The following is a 16577-nucleotide window of genomic DNA, read 5'->3' as shown; positions in this document are numbered from 1 at the left end:
GAAAATTTCTGGACTAGTATAAGAAAAATCCCAAAGGTCATGTACTCAGAAAAGAAAATTGGTTAACACTGGAAAACTTCACACACACACACACACACCCCCCTCAAATCAACATTTTTTGAAAAATATAAAGAAAAAATTTTAATGGCTAATAATGGCCTATGTTTCAACATAAACTAGGAAACAAAAAATAAGATGTACTTCAATAACTATTTTAGAACATTATCCTTTAAAAGGCAATAAACACTTTTCCTACCACAATAATCAAAGGCCAGTTAGATGGAAAAAGACTACAATGCTCAAAACTGCAAAGATTAGGAGTTCGTAAAACATGTAAATGCCTGGTACACACAGTGGTGGCTCAATAAATATGTAGAATAAATGAATAAAAGACTACATGAAAACCGCCAGAATTAATAAATTTGAGGAAATTAAAAAGAAAAAAAAAGCTTCACATGTATATTAATTCTTAGATTTAACCAGCCCTGCCCTTTGGGGAGAAATGAAAGCAAAGGAATCACTGGGGTGGTGTCTGTCTGCCTGGGTTACAAGTGCTGCCTGACAACTCAACAAGCAGTTTTTGAAAACCTGTTTCAAAACGTTGTAAGTAAACGAAAGACAGTTCAACAATCATTTTTTATTTTTTTAAGTAAAAATAAACTCTTCTGATCATCAAATGCATGCAGAAATAAGCATCACCATGAATGACATTACCTGCAGAAGTCACCTAAAAGAAATCTTCACTTCGGGTTATCTATTGTTACGTAAGTATTGAATTCAAAAGAATTCTTAGATTTTTCTATTTCTCAACTACTTTTCCCTCTTAAGCCATTTGGACCTCTGCCAATATAGATGGAAAAAATTCCTTTCATGAGGAAGCTGACTCCCAGGAGGAACCCACTGGGGTCCAACAGGGCAGGGTAACCTCCTATTTTCCATCTGAACCTCCAAGAGCTAACCCAGAATTTAACATATGGTCATTACTGAGCTGGGCACTGCAGGATACTTTCCAATACAGATTCACATGAGATCTTCCCACTCAACTTTCAGGATAGCACTCAAAATGGCTGCAAGGGTGTGGCAGGCATGTCAAGGTATCTCTCATCCTGCTGATAGCCAGTGAATATATGAAAATTTAGCAGGGGAAAAATTCAATCATATCCCAACCTTAGGAAAATAAGCAGTTGTTTAAAAGGTAGTCTCTGCTATATTCTAAGATGAAAGAAAAAAAGACACTATCTCTTCAGAAAACAGAAATAAATGCTGTAATTACTAAGTTTTTGAAAACTGTACATTGACCTAATTACTCCAAGAGGTGATTAGCCAATTTGGAATTTTTTTCAAGCCTATTTGATTATATGAATAGTTACTGAAACACATCTAAATTATTTGTAGAAGAGCTAAACAAGCTGAAAATCAAAAAACAACTTGATGTCTGTAGTACTCTATAGGGAACCCTCAATACATTATGGGGAGAAAAAAGGATAAAAGATTACATTACACCTTGACTTAAAAATGATTTAAAGCAATGATTTTCAAACTTTGGGTCTCAAGAGTCTTCTACACTCTTAAAAATGATTAAGGACCTGAAAGAACTTTGTTTTTGTGGGTTAATATGTATATCAGCAGTTACTGTTTTAGAAGTTAAAACTGAGAAATTTTCAAAATATTAATTCACATAAAAATACCAATAAATCTATTAGTTGTTCACATTTTTTGGAAATTTTTTTTTTTAAGTTTTATTTATTTATTTATTTATTTATTTATGGCTGTGTTGGGTCTTCGTTTCTGTGTGAGGGCTTTCTCCAGTTGCGGCAAGCGGGGGCCACTCTTCATCGCAGTGCGTGGGCCTCTCACTATCGCGGCCTCTCCTGTTGGGGAGCACAGGCTCCAGACACGCAGGCTCAGTAATTGTGGCTCACGGGCCCAGCTGCTCTGCGGTATGTGGGATCTTCCCAGACCAGGGCTCGAACCCGTGTCCCCTGCATTGGCAGGCAGATTCTCAACCACTGCGCCACCAGGGAAGCCCCGGAAATTTTTTTTTAATGAAAAAAGAATTTAGTGACAGAAGAGTGGTACTCTTCCAGAAGATACCTTAAATTCTCATATCTATAGATTCTCGTATCTACTTATGCACTCAATCTGTTGTGACATGTTGTTTTGGATGAAGTATATGAAGAAACTCCAGGGACTTCTCTGGTGGTGCAGTGGTTAAGAATCCGCCTACCAATGCAGGGGACACAGGTTCGAGCCCTGGTCCGGGAGGATCCCACATGCGGTGGAGCAGCTAAGCCCGTGCACCGCAACTACTGAGCCCGCATGCTGCAACTACTGAAGCCCGAGCACCTGGAGTCCGTGCTCCGCAACAAGCCCACGTGCAGCAACTAGAGAAAGCCTGCACGCAGCAACAGAGACCCAATGCAGCCAAAAATAAATAAATAAATTTATTTAAAAAAAAAAAAGAAAAAGAAACTCCAGTTTCACACACATATGTAGCTGGAAAGGGAGGCATATTTTAAGATCATTTTCAGTAATTATAGATATTCTTTGATACTTCACCAAAACTTGACAAGTGGTGGTTTCTTAACCATTAGTTGCAATGTGAAATCAATGCAATGTGTATCAACTTCTCATGCTCTGCTAGATTAAAATCCATTGGTCTATCTTGCACTGAGTGAATTTTTAATATCCAATCAAGATTTTGTTGACCTTATGTACTGGTAATTCAGAACAATGGTTCACTGAGCTATGCAGATCTTCCAAACACTTACATAGTATTTTTAAATTACATTATTTAACATCACCACTCATCTTATCAGAAAAGTTTCACCAATAAAGCCTCTTCAGAAAAGAACTGGGAAGATGTCAAGCTTATGGTGGTGGACATAAGTTTTCCAAAATTCTAATTTTTGCTGGAAACTCAGATTTGTCCACAGGCAATAAATACTTTTAGTTGTTTCTCTTGAAGTGAGAGGCTCACCTGTTCATGTTAGAAAAATGTCTGCTAAACACCCACATCTGAATAACCACAGTTTGTCCATCAGTTCTTTCAAGTAAAAACGGTATTCTATGTAAAAAGCAACTAGTTTAGCTTGCAACTCAATCACACAAGTGATTGAGGCAACCTTTTCTTGAGGCAACCTTGAGATAGTATATTGAGATAGCATATGTGCTTTACACGTCCTTCTTATTTTATCAAGTTAAAAGGAAGTGTACTCAAAGACTGAAATGAAACAAAATTACTCCAATTTTTATGGATTCATCAGAGATTCCTAAGTGAAAGGAGCATTGTTCTTTTAATTGCAAATGCACGGCAATGGCTACTAGTACATTCTGCTACCCATGCAGCTTGATTCGTGTTAAAATGCCAGCAGCTTTACCCATCATCACTTTTGCAAATGTCAAAAACAGTTAAAAAGTGGGGAAAAAAAATCCTAGTATTAGTATGGAAAGAGTTTTGACCTTACAGACCCCCTGAAAGTGCCTCAGAAGATACCAGGAATCTACAGAGCATACTTTAAGAACTTCTGGTCTAACACAGTATTTCCCACACTGAGGAACCCCTATGTGAAGGGGAGAGGTGTCAAGCTAACAGGATTCTAGAGACAGTTCCACCCCCAAACACAACATCTACAAACTGGCTCCCACTGTATGTGTTTATTTTGAATTCCCATATTAGATTCCATTTGAAGAAATGGTTCATTCTACAGCCAAAACAGTCCAAAAACCATAGACGTTCCTAATTAGAGCTATCCTACAAGGTCTACGTGCTTGAGTAAAGTCACACAGAGGCAATCATACCTTGTCTATCAGATCACGGTTGACACAGTTGGGCAATTGCTGGAGAAAAGCATCTACTATGAGCTTGAGATGAGATCCAGTGCTGGCTTCTTCATCCTCTTGTTCTAATATGAAATTGGTTTTTAAACAGGTTTAAATATATATATACATAAATAATATAAGAATAAAAACATCCAGTAAGAAGTTATCTGGGGCATAGATAATCTAGAGCACTTTTCTTACTCATGAAAAAATGAAGCATTTTTTGAGATATTACCCTAGAAAGTGTGGGTATCTTTAGAATCATAACCCTAAATCACTACTGTCTTTCAGATATCAACTATAAAAAGGCAAACTTTTACATGAGAAGTCACAAGTTGCATGTAGTTTTATAGTAGATCTGCTATTTTTATCTGTCACGCATCCCTTCTCCCATGTCTTCAATTAACATTACGATCATCGCTTGCCCTCGAAGGCAATCCATGGGATTCTGATGGGGAAGGGTGCTGCCCAAGCACAGACACCACCACTCCTCTCGGCCACAGGCAAGCATGACACAGGACTAGCCAAGTCCTTCCATGAGGCTTATACACAGACAGTCTTGTGGAAGACAAGCCCTCTTTTCTTCTGATGTCACTAACTGGTTTGAGCCAAGGGTAGCCTCCAGCCATGCCTCCCTCCCTTCATGACATGGATAAACAGAATCTGCAGTAGGAAACAGTGAAGCCCATAGAGAGAAAGGCAATACTGACAGAAGGTATCTTTCTAATAAAGAATCCTAACTAATAAAGAAACTTGACGGGAAGTATTCAGGAAATAATTAACAATGTGATATTTTTATTACTAAATATAAAACATTACTCAATTATAAAGACAGATAAAATTACATCAGATGAACTGATATACTAATTGTCTTTTTATCTCTCAACTTTCAAATATACTTATGTTAAGACTGTAAAGATTATATCAGAATTAAAATACATTAAGGACAATGCTAGCAAGTAGAGAAGTGTAAGAAATATCTATTAAGATTCAGATTATCACTAAAGTTTGTAGTCACATAATATAGGACATGTAGTATTTCTGTTCCAAATCAAATTCCAAAAAAGTGATGGCCTAGAAACAACAGGAAAACAAGGAATAAAAGAGTAAAGACCCATATTCTCAGGCAAGGGCTTTGTGTAGAAACACTAATCCAAACTTGGGAATTCCCCGGCGGTCCCACGGTTAGGACTCCGTGCTCTCACTGCCGAGGGCCCGGGTTCAATCGCTGGTCAGGGAACTAACATCCCACAAGTTGCAGAGCGTGGCCAAAAATAAATAAAATAAAACAGATGTTTTAAAAAAAAAAAACAACTAGTCAAAAATTAAAATTTTTGGCAAAAGTGTTTACCTTGCTCATCAAGAAGTTTCTTTGTAAGATCTTCAGCTTCATCTCCACCCTCTAGCTCCAAAGTGTCATCATTAATCTCTAGGTTCTCCAACTCAAGCTCCAAATCATCAGGACTTGATACCTCCTTATTATCCTTAGGTTCCTTTGCCTCTGTTTGAAATCAAAGAATCAGTACCTCTGAATTAAAAGTCATATTGAAATCCTGCTGCAAAAAATACAAAGACTCACAAAATCTGCATCGTTTGTCTTAGAATCTACATTTATACCTGGCAAGAAATTTGATATATTCAGATTTTTTAAAATACATTATGCTCATTGAGAACAAAGACCATAACTTCTTTGATTCTGTATGCCATCTGTTCACTGAAGAAATGAACAGATGGATGGATTGATGAATTGATGAATGGAGACATACATGGCATGGGGATCTGTGGTAAAGATGAGGGGAAGATAAAGCTGATTAGATAAAGTGGACTTAAATTAATTAAGATGTCCATATTATTCTGTCATTCATTTAATCTAGTGACTCAATGTTCGTATTACAAAACTAGTAAATAAAAAAAAATTTTTACAAATATTATTTTGAAACTAATCTTTATAGCACTTTAATATAAAAAAATTTGTCCTCCAGCATTTACCTTTGTAATCATCCTTGTTGGACTCTTTATTCTGACAACTTTTTTCATTATCTTTAAACAAGATGGCTGGAACAAAAGCTTTCAAATCAATGAGGTTCTCATAAAAATTCCGAGCATCTTCATCTTCCCATATACCACCTTCCAAGTCATATTCTCCAGGTTTACCAGGTGTAAATATATCAATTCCAGGCCTATGCTCTACAATAAAATAAATCACAAGGAATTAAAACCAATGAACCTTGAATGTTTTGATTAACAGACGCTTCTTCAATCCACAAGCACTCTGGACTGTTCATGTAACCATCTTTACCAGAAAATCACAAACTGTGTTTTAAGTAAAGCTCTAAACCAGGACAGACAAGAGGAAAGCGTAGGATAAAGATGCATTTCTCTTAAATGTTTTAAGCAACTGATATGAGATTAAGTAGCCATTTGATATATTAGGCCCACCTTCATAAAACCTAAAACCAATATAAGAAATATATAAGCCTGGTCATTCCTAAACATCCAGCTTAAAGTCCCACCTCCCCTATGATGCATTTTTTTAAGACTCGCAACCCTCTGTACAATTTATATCATAATTATCATCACAAGTTTATGGTTTATCTTACCATAAACCCTTAAAAGCAACCCCTTTTGGTATTAACTTGGTATAAGACAGATTGCCATAAATGGTCAATTGATAAATAACTGGAAAGGAAGGGAAGGAATGATGAGGAAATATATAGATATTTCAGTAGAGAGTGGAAAACCATGTATAACACACACACACACACACACACACACACACACACAGTCTACCTTACATACAACTACACTTTCTTAAACTCAGAACATTAAAAGTAACTAATTTCCTACTTCATGATCATGAGACCATTCATGATTATATCTATCCTCACTGTACATCTCTCCAAACTAGAGAATGATCCTGCAGATTAAAATTCACCCTGAGGGGTTCCTTGTTGGTGCAGGGGTTAAGAATCCTCCTGCCGACAGTTACAGAAAGATAGAGAAGATGAAAAGGCAGAGGGCTATGTACCAGATGAAGGAACAAGAAAAAACCCCAGAAAAACAACTAAATGAAGTGGAGATAGGCAACCTTCCAGAAAAAGAATTCAGAATAATGATAGTGAAGATGATCCAGGACCTTGGAATAAGAATGGAGGCAAAGATTGAGAAGATGCAAGAAATGATTAACAAAGACCTAGAAGAATTAAAGAACAAACAAACAGAGATGACCAATACAATAACTGAAATGAAAACTACACTAGAAGGAATCAATAGCAGAATAACTGAGGCAGAAGAACGGATAAGTGACCTGGAAGACAGAATGATGGAATTCACTGCTGCGGAACAGACTAAAGAAAAAAGAATGAAAAGAAATGAAGACAGCCTAAGAGACCTCTGGGATAACATTAAACGCAACAACATTCGCATTATAGGGGTCCCAGAAGGAGAAGAGAGAGAGAAAGGACCAGAGAAAATATTTGAAGAGATTATAGTCGAAAACTTCCCTAACATGGGAAAGGAAATAGCCACCCAAGTCCAGGAAGCGCAGAGAGTCCCATACAGGATAAACCCAAGGAGAAACACGCCGAGACACATAGTAATCAAAGTGGCAAAAATTAAAGACAAAGAAAAATTATTGAAAGCAGCAAGGGAAAAACGACAAATAACATACAAGGGAACTCCCATAAGGTTAACAGCTGATTTCTCAGCAGAAACTCTGCAAGCCAGAAGGGAGTGGCATGATATACTTAAAGTGATGAAAGGGAAGAACCTACAACCAAGATTACTCTACCCGGCAAGGATCTCATTTAGATTTGATGGAGAAATCAAAAGCTTTACAGACAAGCAAAAGCTAAGAGAATTCAGCACCACCAAACCAGCTCTACAACAAATGCTAAAGGAACTTCTCTAAGTGGGAAACACAAGAGAAGAAAAGGACCTACAAAAACAAACACAAAACAATTAAGAAAATGGTCATAGGAACATACATATCGATAATTACCTTAAACGTGAATGGATTAAATGCCCCAACCAAAAGACATAGACTGGCTGAATGGATACAAAAACAAGACCCATATATATGCTGTCTACAAGAGACCCACTTTAGACCTAGGGACACATACAGACTGAAAGTGATGGGATGGAAAAAGATATTCCATGCAAATGGAAATCAAAAGAAAGCTGGAGTAGCTATACTCATATCAGATAAAATAGACTTTAAATTAAAGAATGTTACAAGAGACAAGGAAGGACACTACATAATGATCCAGGGATCAATCCAAGAAGAAGATATAACAATTATAAATATATATGCACCCAACATAGGAGCACCTCAATACATAAGGCAACTGCTAACAGCTATAAAAGAGGAAATCGACAGTAACACAATAATAGTGGGGGACTTTAACACCTCACTTACACCAATGGACAGATCATCCAAAATGAAAATAAATAAGGAAACAGAAGCTTTAAATGACACAATAGACCAGATAGATTTAATTGATATATATCGGACATTCCATCCAAAAACAGCAGATTACACGTTCTTCTCAAGTGCGCACGGAACATTCTCCAAGATAGATCACATCTTGGGTCACAAATCAAGCCTCAGTAAATTTAAGAAAATTGAAATCATAGCAAGCATCTTTTCTGACCACAACGCTATGAGATTAGAAATGAATTACAGGGAAAAAAACGTAAAAAGGACAAACACATGGAGGCTAAACAATACGTTACTAAATAACCAAGAGATCACTGAAGAAATCAAAGAGGAAATCAAAAAATACCTAGAGACAAATGACAATGAAAACACGACGACCCAAAACCTATGGGATGCAGCAAAAGCAGTTCTAAGAGGGAAGCTTATAGCTATACAAGCCTACCTAAAGAAACAAGAAAAAGCTCAAGTAAACAATCTAACCTTACACTTAAAGAAACTAGAGAAAGAAGAACAAACAAAACCCAAAGTTAGCAGAAGGAAAGAAATCATAAAGATCAGAGCAGAAATAAATGAAATAGAAACAAAGAAAACAATAGCAAAGATCAATAAAACTAAAAGTTGGTTCTTTGAGAAGATAAACAAAATTGATAAACCATTAGCCAGACTCATCAAGAAAAAGAGGGAGAGGACTCAAATCAATAAAATCAGAAATGAAAAAGGAGAAGTTACAACAGACACTGCAGAAATACAAAGCATCCTAAGAGACTACTACAAGCAACTTTATGCCAATAAAATGGACAACCTGGAAGAAATGGACAAATTCTTAGAAAGGTATAACCTTCCAAGACTGAACCAGGAAGAAATAGAAAATATGAACAGCCCAATCACAAGTAATGAAATTGAAACTGTGATTAAAAATCTTCCAACAAACAAAAGTCCAGGACCAGATGGCTTCACAGGTGAATTCTATCAAACATTTAGAGAAGAGCTAACACCCATCCTTCTCAAACTCTTCCAAAAAATTGCAGAGGAAGGAACACTCCCAAACTCATTCTATGAGGCCACCATCACCCTGATACCAAAACCAGACAAAGACACTACAAAAAAAGAAAATTACAGACCAATATCACTGATGAATATAGATGCAAAAATCCTCAACAAAATACTAGCAAACAGAATCCAACAACACATTAAAAGGATCATACACCACGATCAAGTGGGATTTATCCCAGGGATGCAAGGATTCTTCAATATACGCAAATCAATCAATGTGATACACCATATTAACAAATTGAAGAAGAAAAACCATATGATCATCTCAATAGATGCAGAAAAAGCTTTTGACAACATTCAACACCCATTTCTGATAAAAACTCTCCAGAAAGTGGGCATAGAGGGAACCTACCTCAACATAATAAAGGCCATATATGACAAACCCACAGCAAACATCATTCTCAATGGTGAAAAACTGAAAGCATTTCCTCTAAGATCAGGAACGAGACAAGGATGTCCACTCTCACCACTATTATTCAACATAGTTTTGGAAGTCCTAGCCACGGCAATCAGAGAAGAAAAAGAAATAAAAGGAATACAAATTGGAAAAGAAGAAGTAAAACTGTCACTGTTTGCGGATGACATGATACTATACATAGAGAATCCTAAAACTGCCACCAGAAAACTGCTAGAGCTAATTAATGAATATGGTAAAGTTGCAGGATACAAAATTAATGCACAGAAATCTCTTGCATTCCTATACACTAATGATGAAAAATCTGAAAGAGAAATTATGGAAACACTCCCATTTACCATTGCAACAAAAAGAATAAAATACCTAGGAATAAACCTACCTAGGGAGACAAAAGACCTGTATGCAGAAAACTATAAGACACTGATGAAAGAAATTAAAGATGATACCAACAGATGGAGAGATATACCATGTTCTTGGATTGGAAGAATCAACATTGTGAAAATGAGTATACTACCCAAAGCAATCTACAGATTCAATGCAATCCCTATCAAATTACCAATGGCATTTTTTACGGAGCTAGAACAAATCATCTTAAAATTTGTATGGAGACACAAAAGACCCCGAATAGGCAAAGCAGTCTTGAGGCAAAAAAATGGAGCTGGAGGAATCAGACTCCCTGACTTCAGACTATACTACAAAGCTACAGTAATCAAGACAATATGGTACTGGCACAAAAACAGAAACATAGATCAATGGAACAAGATAGAAAGCCCAGAGATTAACCCACGCACCTATGGTCAACTAATCTATGACAAAGGAGGCAAAGATATACAATGGAGAAAAGACAGTCTCTTCAATAAGTGGTGCTGGGAAAACTGGACAGCTACATGTAAAAGAATGAAATTAGAATACTCCCTAACACCATACACAAAAATAAACTCAAAATGGATTAGAGACCTAAATATAAGACTGGACACTATAAAACTCTTAGAGGAAAACATAGGAAGAACACTCTTTGACATAAATCACAGCAAGATCTTTTTTGATCCACCTCCTAGAGTAATGGAAATAAAAACAAAAATAAACAAGTGGGACCTAATGAAACTTCAAAGCTTTTGCACAGCAAAGGAAACCATAAACAAGACGAAAAGACAACCCTCAGAATGGGAGAAAATATTTGCAAATGAATCAACGGACAAAGGATTAATCTCCAAAATATATAAACAGCTCATTCAGCTCAATATCAAAGAAACAAACACCCCAATCCAAAAATGGGCAGAAGACCTAAATAGACATTTCTCCAAAGAAGACATACAGACGGCCACGAAGCACATGAAAAGATGCTCAACATCACTAATTATTAGAGAAATGCAAATCAAAACTACAATGAGGTATCACCTCACTCCTGTTAGAATGGGCATCATCAGAAAATCTACAAACAACAAATGCTGGAGAGGGTGTGGTGAAAAGGGAACCCTCTTGCACTGTTGGTGGGAATGTAAATTGATACAGCCACTATGGAGAACAATATGGAGGTTCCTTAAAAAACTAAAAATAGAATTACCATATGACCCAGCAATCCCACTACTGGGCATATACCCAGAGAAAACCGTAATTCAAAAAGACACATGCACCCGAATGTTCATTGCAGCACTATTTACAATAGCCAGGTCATGGAAGCAACCTAAATGCCCATCAACAGACAAATGGATAAAGAAGATGTGGTACATATATACAATGGAATATTACTCAGCCATAAAAAGGAACGAAATTGAGTCATTTGTTGAGACGTGGATGGATCTAGAGACTGTCATACAGAGTGAAGTAAGTCAGAAAGAGAAAAACAAATATCGTATATTAATGCATGTATGCGGAACCTAGAAAAATGGTACAGATGAGCCAGTTTGCAGGGCAGAAGTTGAGACACAGATGTAGAGAATGGACATATGGACACCAAGGGGGGAAAACTGCGGTGGGGTGGGGATGGTGGTGTGCTGAATTGGGCGATTGGGATTGACATGTATACACTGATGTGTATAAAACTGATGCCTAATAAGAACCTGCAGTATAAAAAAACAAACAAAACAACTAATACTAAACTTTCATTGGGTTATTTGTATGGAAACATGTTAATATAAATGTTTCAGACATTACATGAAATTTCTAAAAATCTTATATTTGTATTTGTATGGAAATATGTATGGAAATATGTTAATATAAATGTTTCAGACATTACATGAAATTTCTAAAAATCATATTTGTATTTGTATGGAAATATGTATGGAAATATGTTAATATAAATGTTTCAGACATTAAAAAAAAAAAAAAAAAAAAAAAAAAAAAAAAGAATCCTCCTGCCAATGCAGGAGACAAGGGTTCGAGCCCTGGTCCGGGAAGATCTCACATGCCGAGGAGCAACTAAGTCCATGCACCACAACTACTGAGCCTGCGCTCTAAAGCCCGCGTGCCACAACTACTGAAGCCCGTACACCTAGAGACCATGCTCCGCAACAAGAGAAGCCACCGCAATGAGAAGCCCGTGCACCGCAAGGAAGAGTAGCCCCTGCTCGTCACAACTAGAGAAAAGCCCACGAGCAGCAACGAAGACCCAATGCAGCCAAAAATTAATCAATTAATTAATTAATTTAAAAAAAAAAGAATCTAACAGAGCAGAAACCAGAATTAAAAACAAAACAAAACAAAAAAATCCTGAGAGGGACTTCCCTGGTGGCGCAGTGGTTAAGAATCCGCCTGCCAATGCAGGAGACATGGGTTCAAGCCCTGGTCCGGGAAGATCCCACATGCTGTGGAGCAACTAAGCCTGTGCGCCACAACTACTAAGCCTGCGCTCTGGAGCCTGCGAGCCACAACTACTGAAGCCCGCGTGCCTAGAGCCCGTGCTCCGCAACAAGAGAAGCCACCGCAATGAGAAGCCCGCGCACCGCAACGAAGAGTAGCTCCCACTCCCCGCAACCAGAAAGCCCACATGTAGCAACAAAGACCCAACGCAGCCAAAAATAAATAAATAAATAAATAAATTTATTTAAAATAAAAAATAATGATGGCAGAACTTTGTCAACTTCGTTACACAGCATTTACATCTACATTGTATTAGGTATTATAAGTAATCTACATGATGATTTAAAGTATATGAGAGGATGTGTGCAGGTTATATGCAAATACTAAGCCATTTTATATGAGGGACTTGAGCATCGTTGGAGGTCCTGGAACCAATCCCCTGCAGATACCAAGGAAGGACCATAAATGTATTCACAGTATACAAAGCGTATTTTCTTATTGAGGATGTAAAATACAAAATACCTTCTTGTATTATAAAAGGACACTTCACAAATATTTCACTTTTAAGATTTTTAAGTAAATAGGATTTTCAGATAGTTTTAAGATTAATAATGTATTAGCATTTATCTACCGAAAGTAATTTTTCAAGTAGTTGGTGTGATATGTTAGAATAGTATATTAGGAGCCTTACCAAAAAGAAAGTTTAAAACACCTTCGAAATAATACGGAAAGTAACTCATCTTACAAAATGATAAACAATTTATCTTATAAAACTGCAAAGTAGGCTTTAGTTCTAAGTAACAATTTAAGATTATATACCATTCAAAACAACTAAATTATAAATATAAATAAGCACAGAAATATTAGTATCCCAAATGTCCAATTCACCTTATTACCTATCCAAGATATAAAGTAAATCTTTCTGTAGCTCCAATTATGGTTTAAGACAGGCCCCTGTTAGACACAATCTAAGGATATCTATTACAAAAGAACCTGAAGGGACTTCCCTGATGGGGCAGTGGTTAAGAATCCGCCTGCCAACGCATGGGACACAGGTTCGAGCCCTGGTCCAGGAAGATCCCACATGCCGCAGAGCAACTAAGCACGTGTACCACAACTACTGAGCCTGTGCTCTAGAGCCTGTGAGCCACAACTACTGAGCCCACGCGCTGCAACCTCTGAAGGCTGCGCACCTAGAGCCCGTGCTCCACAACAAGAGAAGCCACCGCAATGAGAAGCCTACGCACCACAATGAAGAGTAGCCCCTGCTCACTGCAACTAGAGAAAGCCCACGCACAGCAACAAAGACCCAATGCAGCCAAAAATTAAATAAATAAGTAAAGTTATTATTAAAAAGAAAAGAACCTGAAGAAATTCATCGTATCATCATATGAGTTAATTATTATTCTCTAAGTGCAAAGCCTTTTCCATTCAGAGAAGCATTTCAAGTAGATTTTCAATGTTCTTATTAGGTCTTAATACTACTTCTTCATTTAAAAAATTTTAAAGACATTTCAAAACAGCCATTTTCAATATTACACATCTGAGAAGACTAAAGATATAAGTGATTAGTGCTTACTAAAAAAAAAAATCACAATGTTTGTTTTTAAGGATATCTTACCTTCTGGTGTTGGTTTGTCTTGAGGAAGATCTGGCATATTTTCATCCAAAAGGTCTGCTAAGGATTGAGAATTTGCCAGCAGCTTCTGATAAGACATAGCAAATTCCTCATACTGTTTATGTCTATCTTCGCTTAGCTCCCCTTTAGAATGTAGAATACGCCTATAAACAAATGAAATAATCTGATAATCTTATCAAATAGATGGGATCATGTATTATTACATTGGGAATGTTCTATAAAATTTGACTTTATCACACAAGCTTATTAACACAATCTTATTTAACAACTTATTTTTAATACTTAACTTTCAAGACGTATCTGAAATTAAAACTTGTACATCAAATTCACCTGAACAATTAAAATTTTTTAAACAATTAAATTTTCACATTGGTTCTTCAGAAAACATGAAGTGTGATTAACAATTATGCTTGCAGAAATATAAAATTCAATAGTATGGGGGCTTCCCTGGTGGCGCAGTGGTTGAGAATCTGCCTGCCAATGCAGGGGACACGGGTTCGAGCCCTGGTCTGGGAAGATCCCACATGCCGCGGAGCAACTAGGCCTGTGAGCCACAACTACTGAGCCTGCGCGTCTGGAGCCTGTGCTCCGCAACAAGAGAGGCCACGACAGTGAGAGGCCCACGCACCGCAATGAAGAGTGGCCCCCGCTCGCCGGAACTAGACAAAGCCCTCGCACAGAAACGAAGACCCAACACAGCCAAAAATAAAATAAATAAAATAAATAAATAAATTAAAAAAAAAAAACAGTATGCCACTAATTTTTAGTATTTTGTTACAGCCATATTCCCATCAGACATACAAGTTGGTTTTCAAAAACAGCACGTTATAGAAAGAATCATTATCTTTAAACTTTCACAGTGATTTGATTCGAGATTATGTTGAAAAAGCCTACATCTTCTGTGTAGTCAATTCTCAAGCTACTGTGCAAGCACTCGTTATTTATCCATTTAACAAATATTAACTGAGCAAACCCACTTAATCAAGGCCAGGCCGCCCTGAGGAGCAGAGGACACAAGTACTCCTGCACTCTGCAAACAGTTCACTAATAAGCCACCCATAATTAGAAATGTAAAACTAATGAAAATTTTCAAATTGTATAAAGTAAAAATTTTACTGTAGTAGTTTAGATGGTTGAAATGTCTATAGCTGGACCCAATTTTTCTACAACTAAATATTTATGTAGTAGTGTAACATCTGAAATTTATCAACCTTAATACAAATACAATACGGATTTCAAAAAGTCAATTATAAATTGTAAATTAAGTTATTTTCAAAAGTAATATTTAAAAGTATTTTTTATTCCTTGTTTTGAGTTTCCTTATGAACAGTGAAGAAAATGAGTTAGAGAGTTTTTTGTGTGTTATCTCCTTAAAAGTTATAGAAAATGAAGTAGAAAATCCATGCCTACACTTATTTATCCCTGCTTATTTGGAACAATTTCCAAAGTTTCCCATCTTATCCCATTCTTATCCACAGAAACTTTTGTTTAAATGCTACAATATTCCAAATAGCAACATTTTCTATTTTTAGGAATAGCAGTTCCCATTTACAAGCACAAGATAGATCAATAAAAAGATCAATTATTACTCATTAAATCCAATTCTTTTTTTCCCCAAATCTGGCCTATTAGGATCTAAAGTGAGAATTTTTCATTCATTTTCTTGTGATTTAAATACACATTAGACAATATCGTTCTACAAATAGATAAGTAAAATGCCAAGATAGTTTAACCATAATAATCCAGGCTAAAAAGTATTCCTCTAACAACACTGTCACTAAAGAACAGTTTCTTTCTCTCTTCTAACATATATTTCAGACTAACTTTACAGGCAAGAACAAAGTTTCTTTCAGTAAGTTTTATGAAAGAATTTTTTTAATTAAAGCAAAAACCCAAGCATTTAAAAATATTCAAGCCATGAAAGAAATGACTGACATTACTTTAAATGAGCTTGTTCGAACTTTTAATTAGAAGTCATGTCATTTTTGAAGTTAAAAAAGCCATTAAAATTAAATAATTTGAATAAATAATACTCAAAGGCAGGCTACTCTAAAATGTTCTACAATTATTAGGAAAAATGTTAATTAATAAAAACTTGAGTTTATTCAGAAACAAATTATGTTAAAAGGGATAATAATAGTTCCAAGGGATTTCAAAACCTCTAATGACAACTAAGATGCAAAATTATTTCAGCTTGAAACGAAACTGGAAAATATCTCAAAATACCATGAACCTGGAACTTTATTTCTCTAACAAGTTGACATTCTGGTCATCTGAAGAACATACACCCAGTTTAGGTTATATAATATTCACTAAGGATTTATGACATACAAGCTGTAGCAAGGTGGTGACTATTTTATATCAGAACAGAAAATGAACTCTTTTTTCCAGTATCAACTTCACTTTCAAAC

At 36.3% G+C, this 16577-nt stretch overlaps 1 protein-coding gene across 1 annotated transcript in view; it reads right to left on the bottom strand.

The window, feature by feature from the left end:
- UPF2 (UPF2 regulator of nonsense mediated mRNA decay) overlaps positions 1–16577 on the bottom strand; it is a 97834-nt gene that overhangs the window by 64125 nt on the left and 17132 nt on the right. The window contains exons 4-7 of the mRNA XM_059912088.1: positions 14149–14309; positions 5812–6009; positions 5174–5323; positions 3802–3905 (exon numbers count right to left, since the gene is read on the bottom strand). Of these exons, the coding sequence (XP_059768071.1) occupies positions 3802–3905; positions 5174–5323; positions 5812–6009; positions 14149–14309 (613 nt within the window). The remainder of the gene's footprint in view (positions 1–3801; positions 3906–5173; positions 5324–5811; positions 6010–14148; positions 14310–16577) is intronic.

The sequence above is a fragment of the Balaenoptera ricei genome, chromosome 2 (genome assembly GCF_028023285.1).
Source record: "Balaenoptera ricei isolate mBalRic1 chromosome 2, mBalRic1.hap2, whole genome shotgun sequence".
Taxonomy (NCBI): domain Eukaryota; kingdom Metazoa; phylum Chordata; class Mammalia; order Artiodactyla; family Balaenopteridae; genus Balaenoptera; species Balaenoptera ricei.
This window is presented reverse-complemented; position numbering and strand designations above follow the sequence as displayed.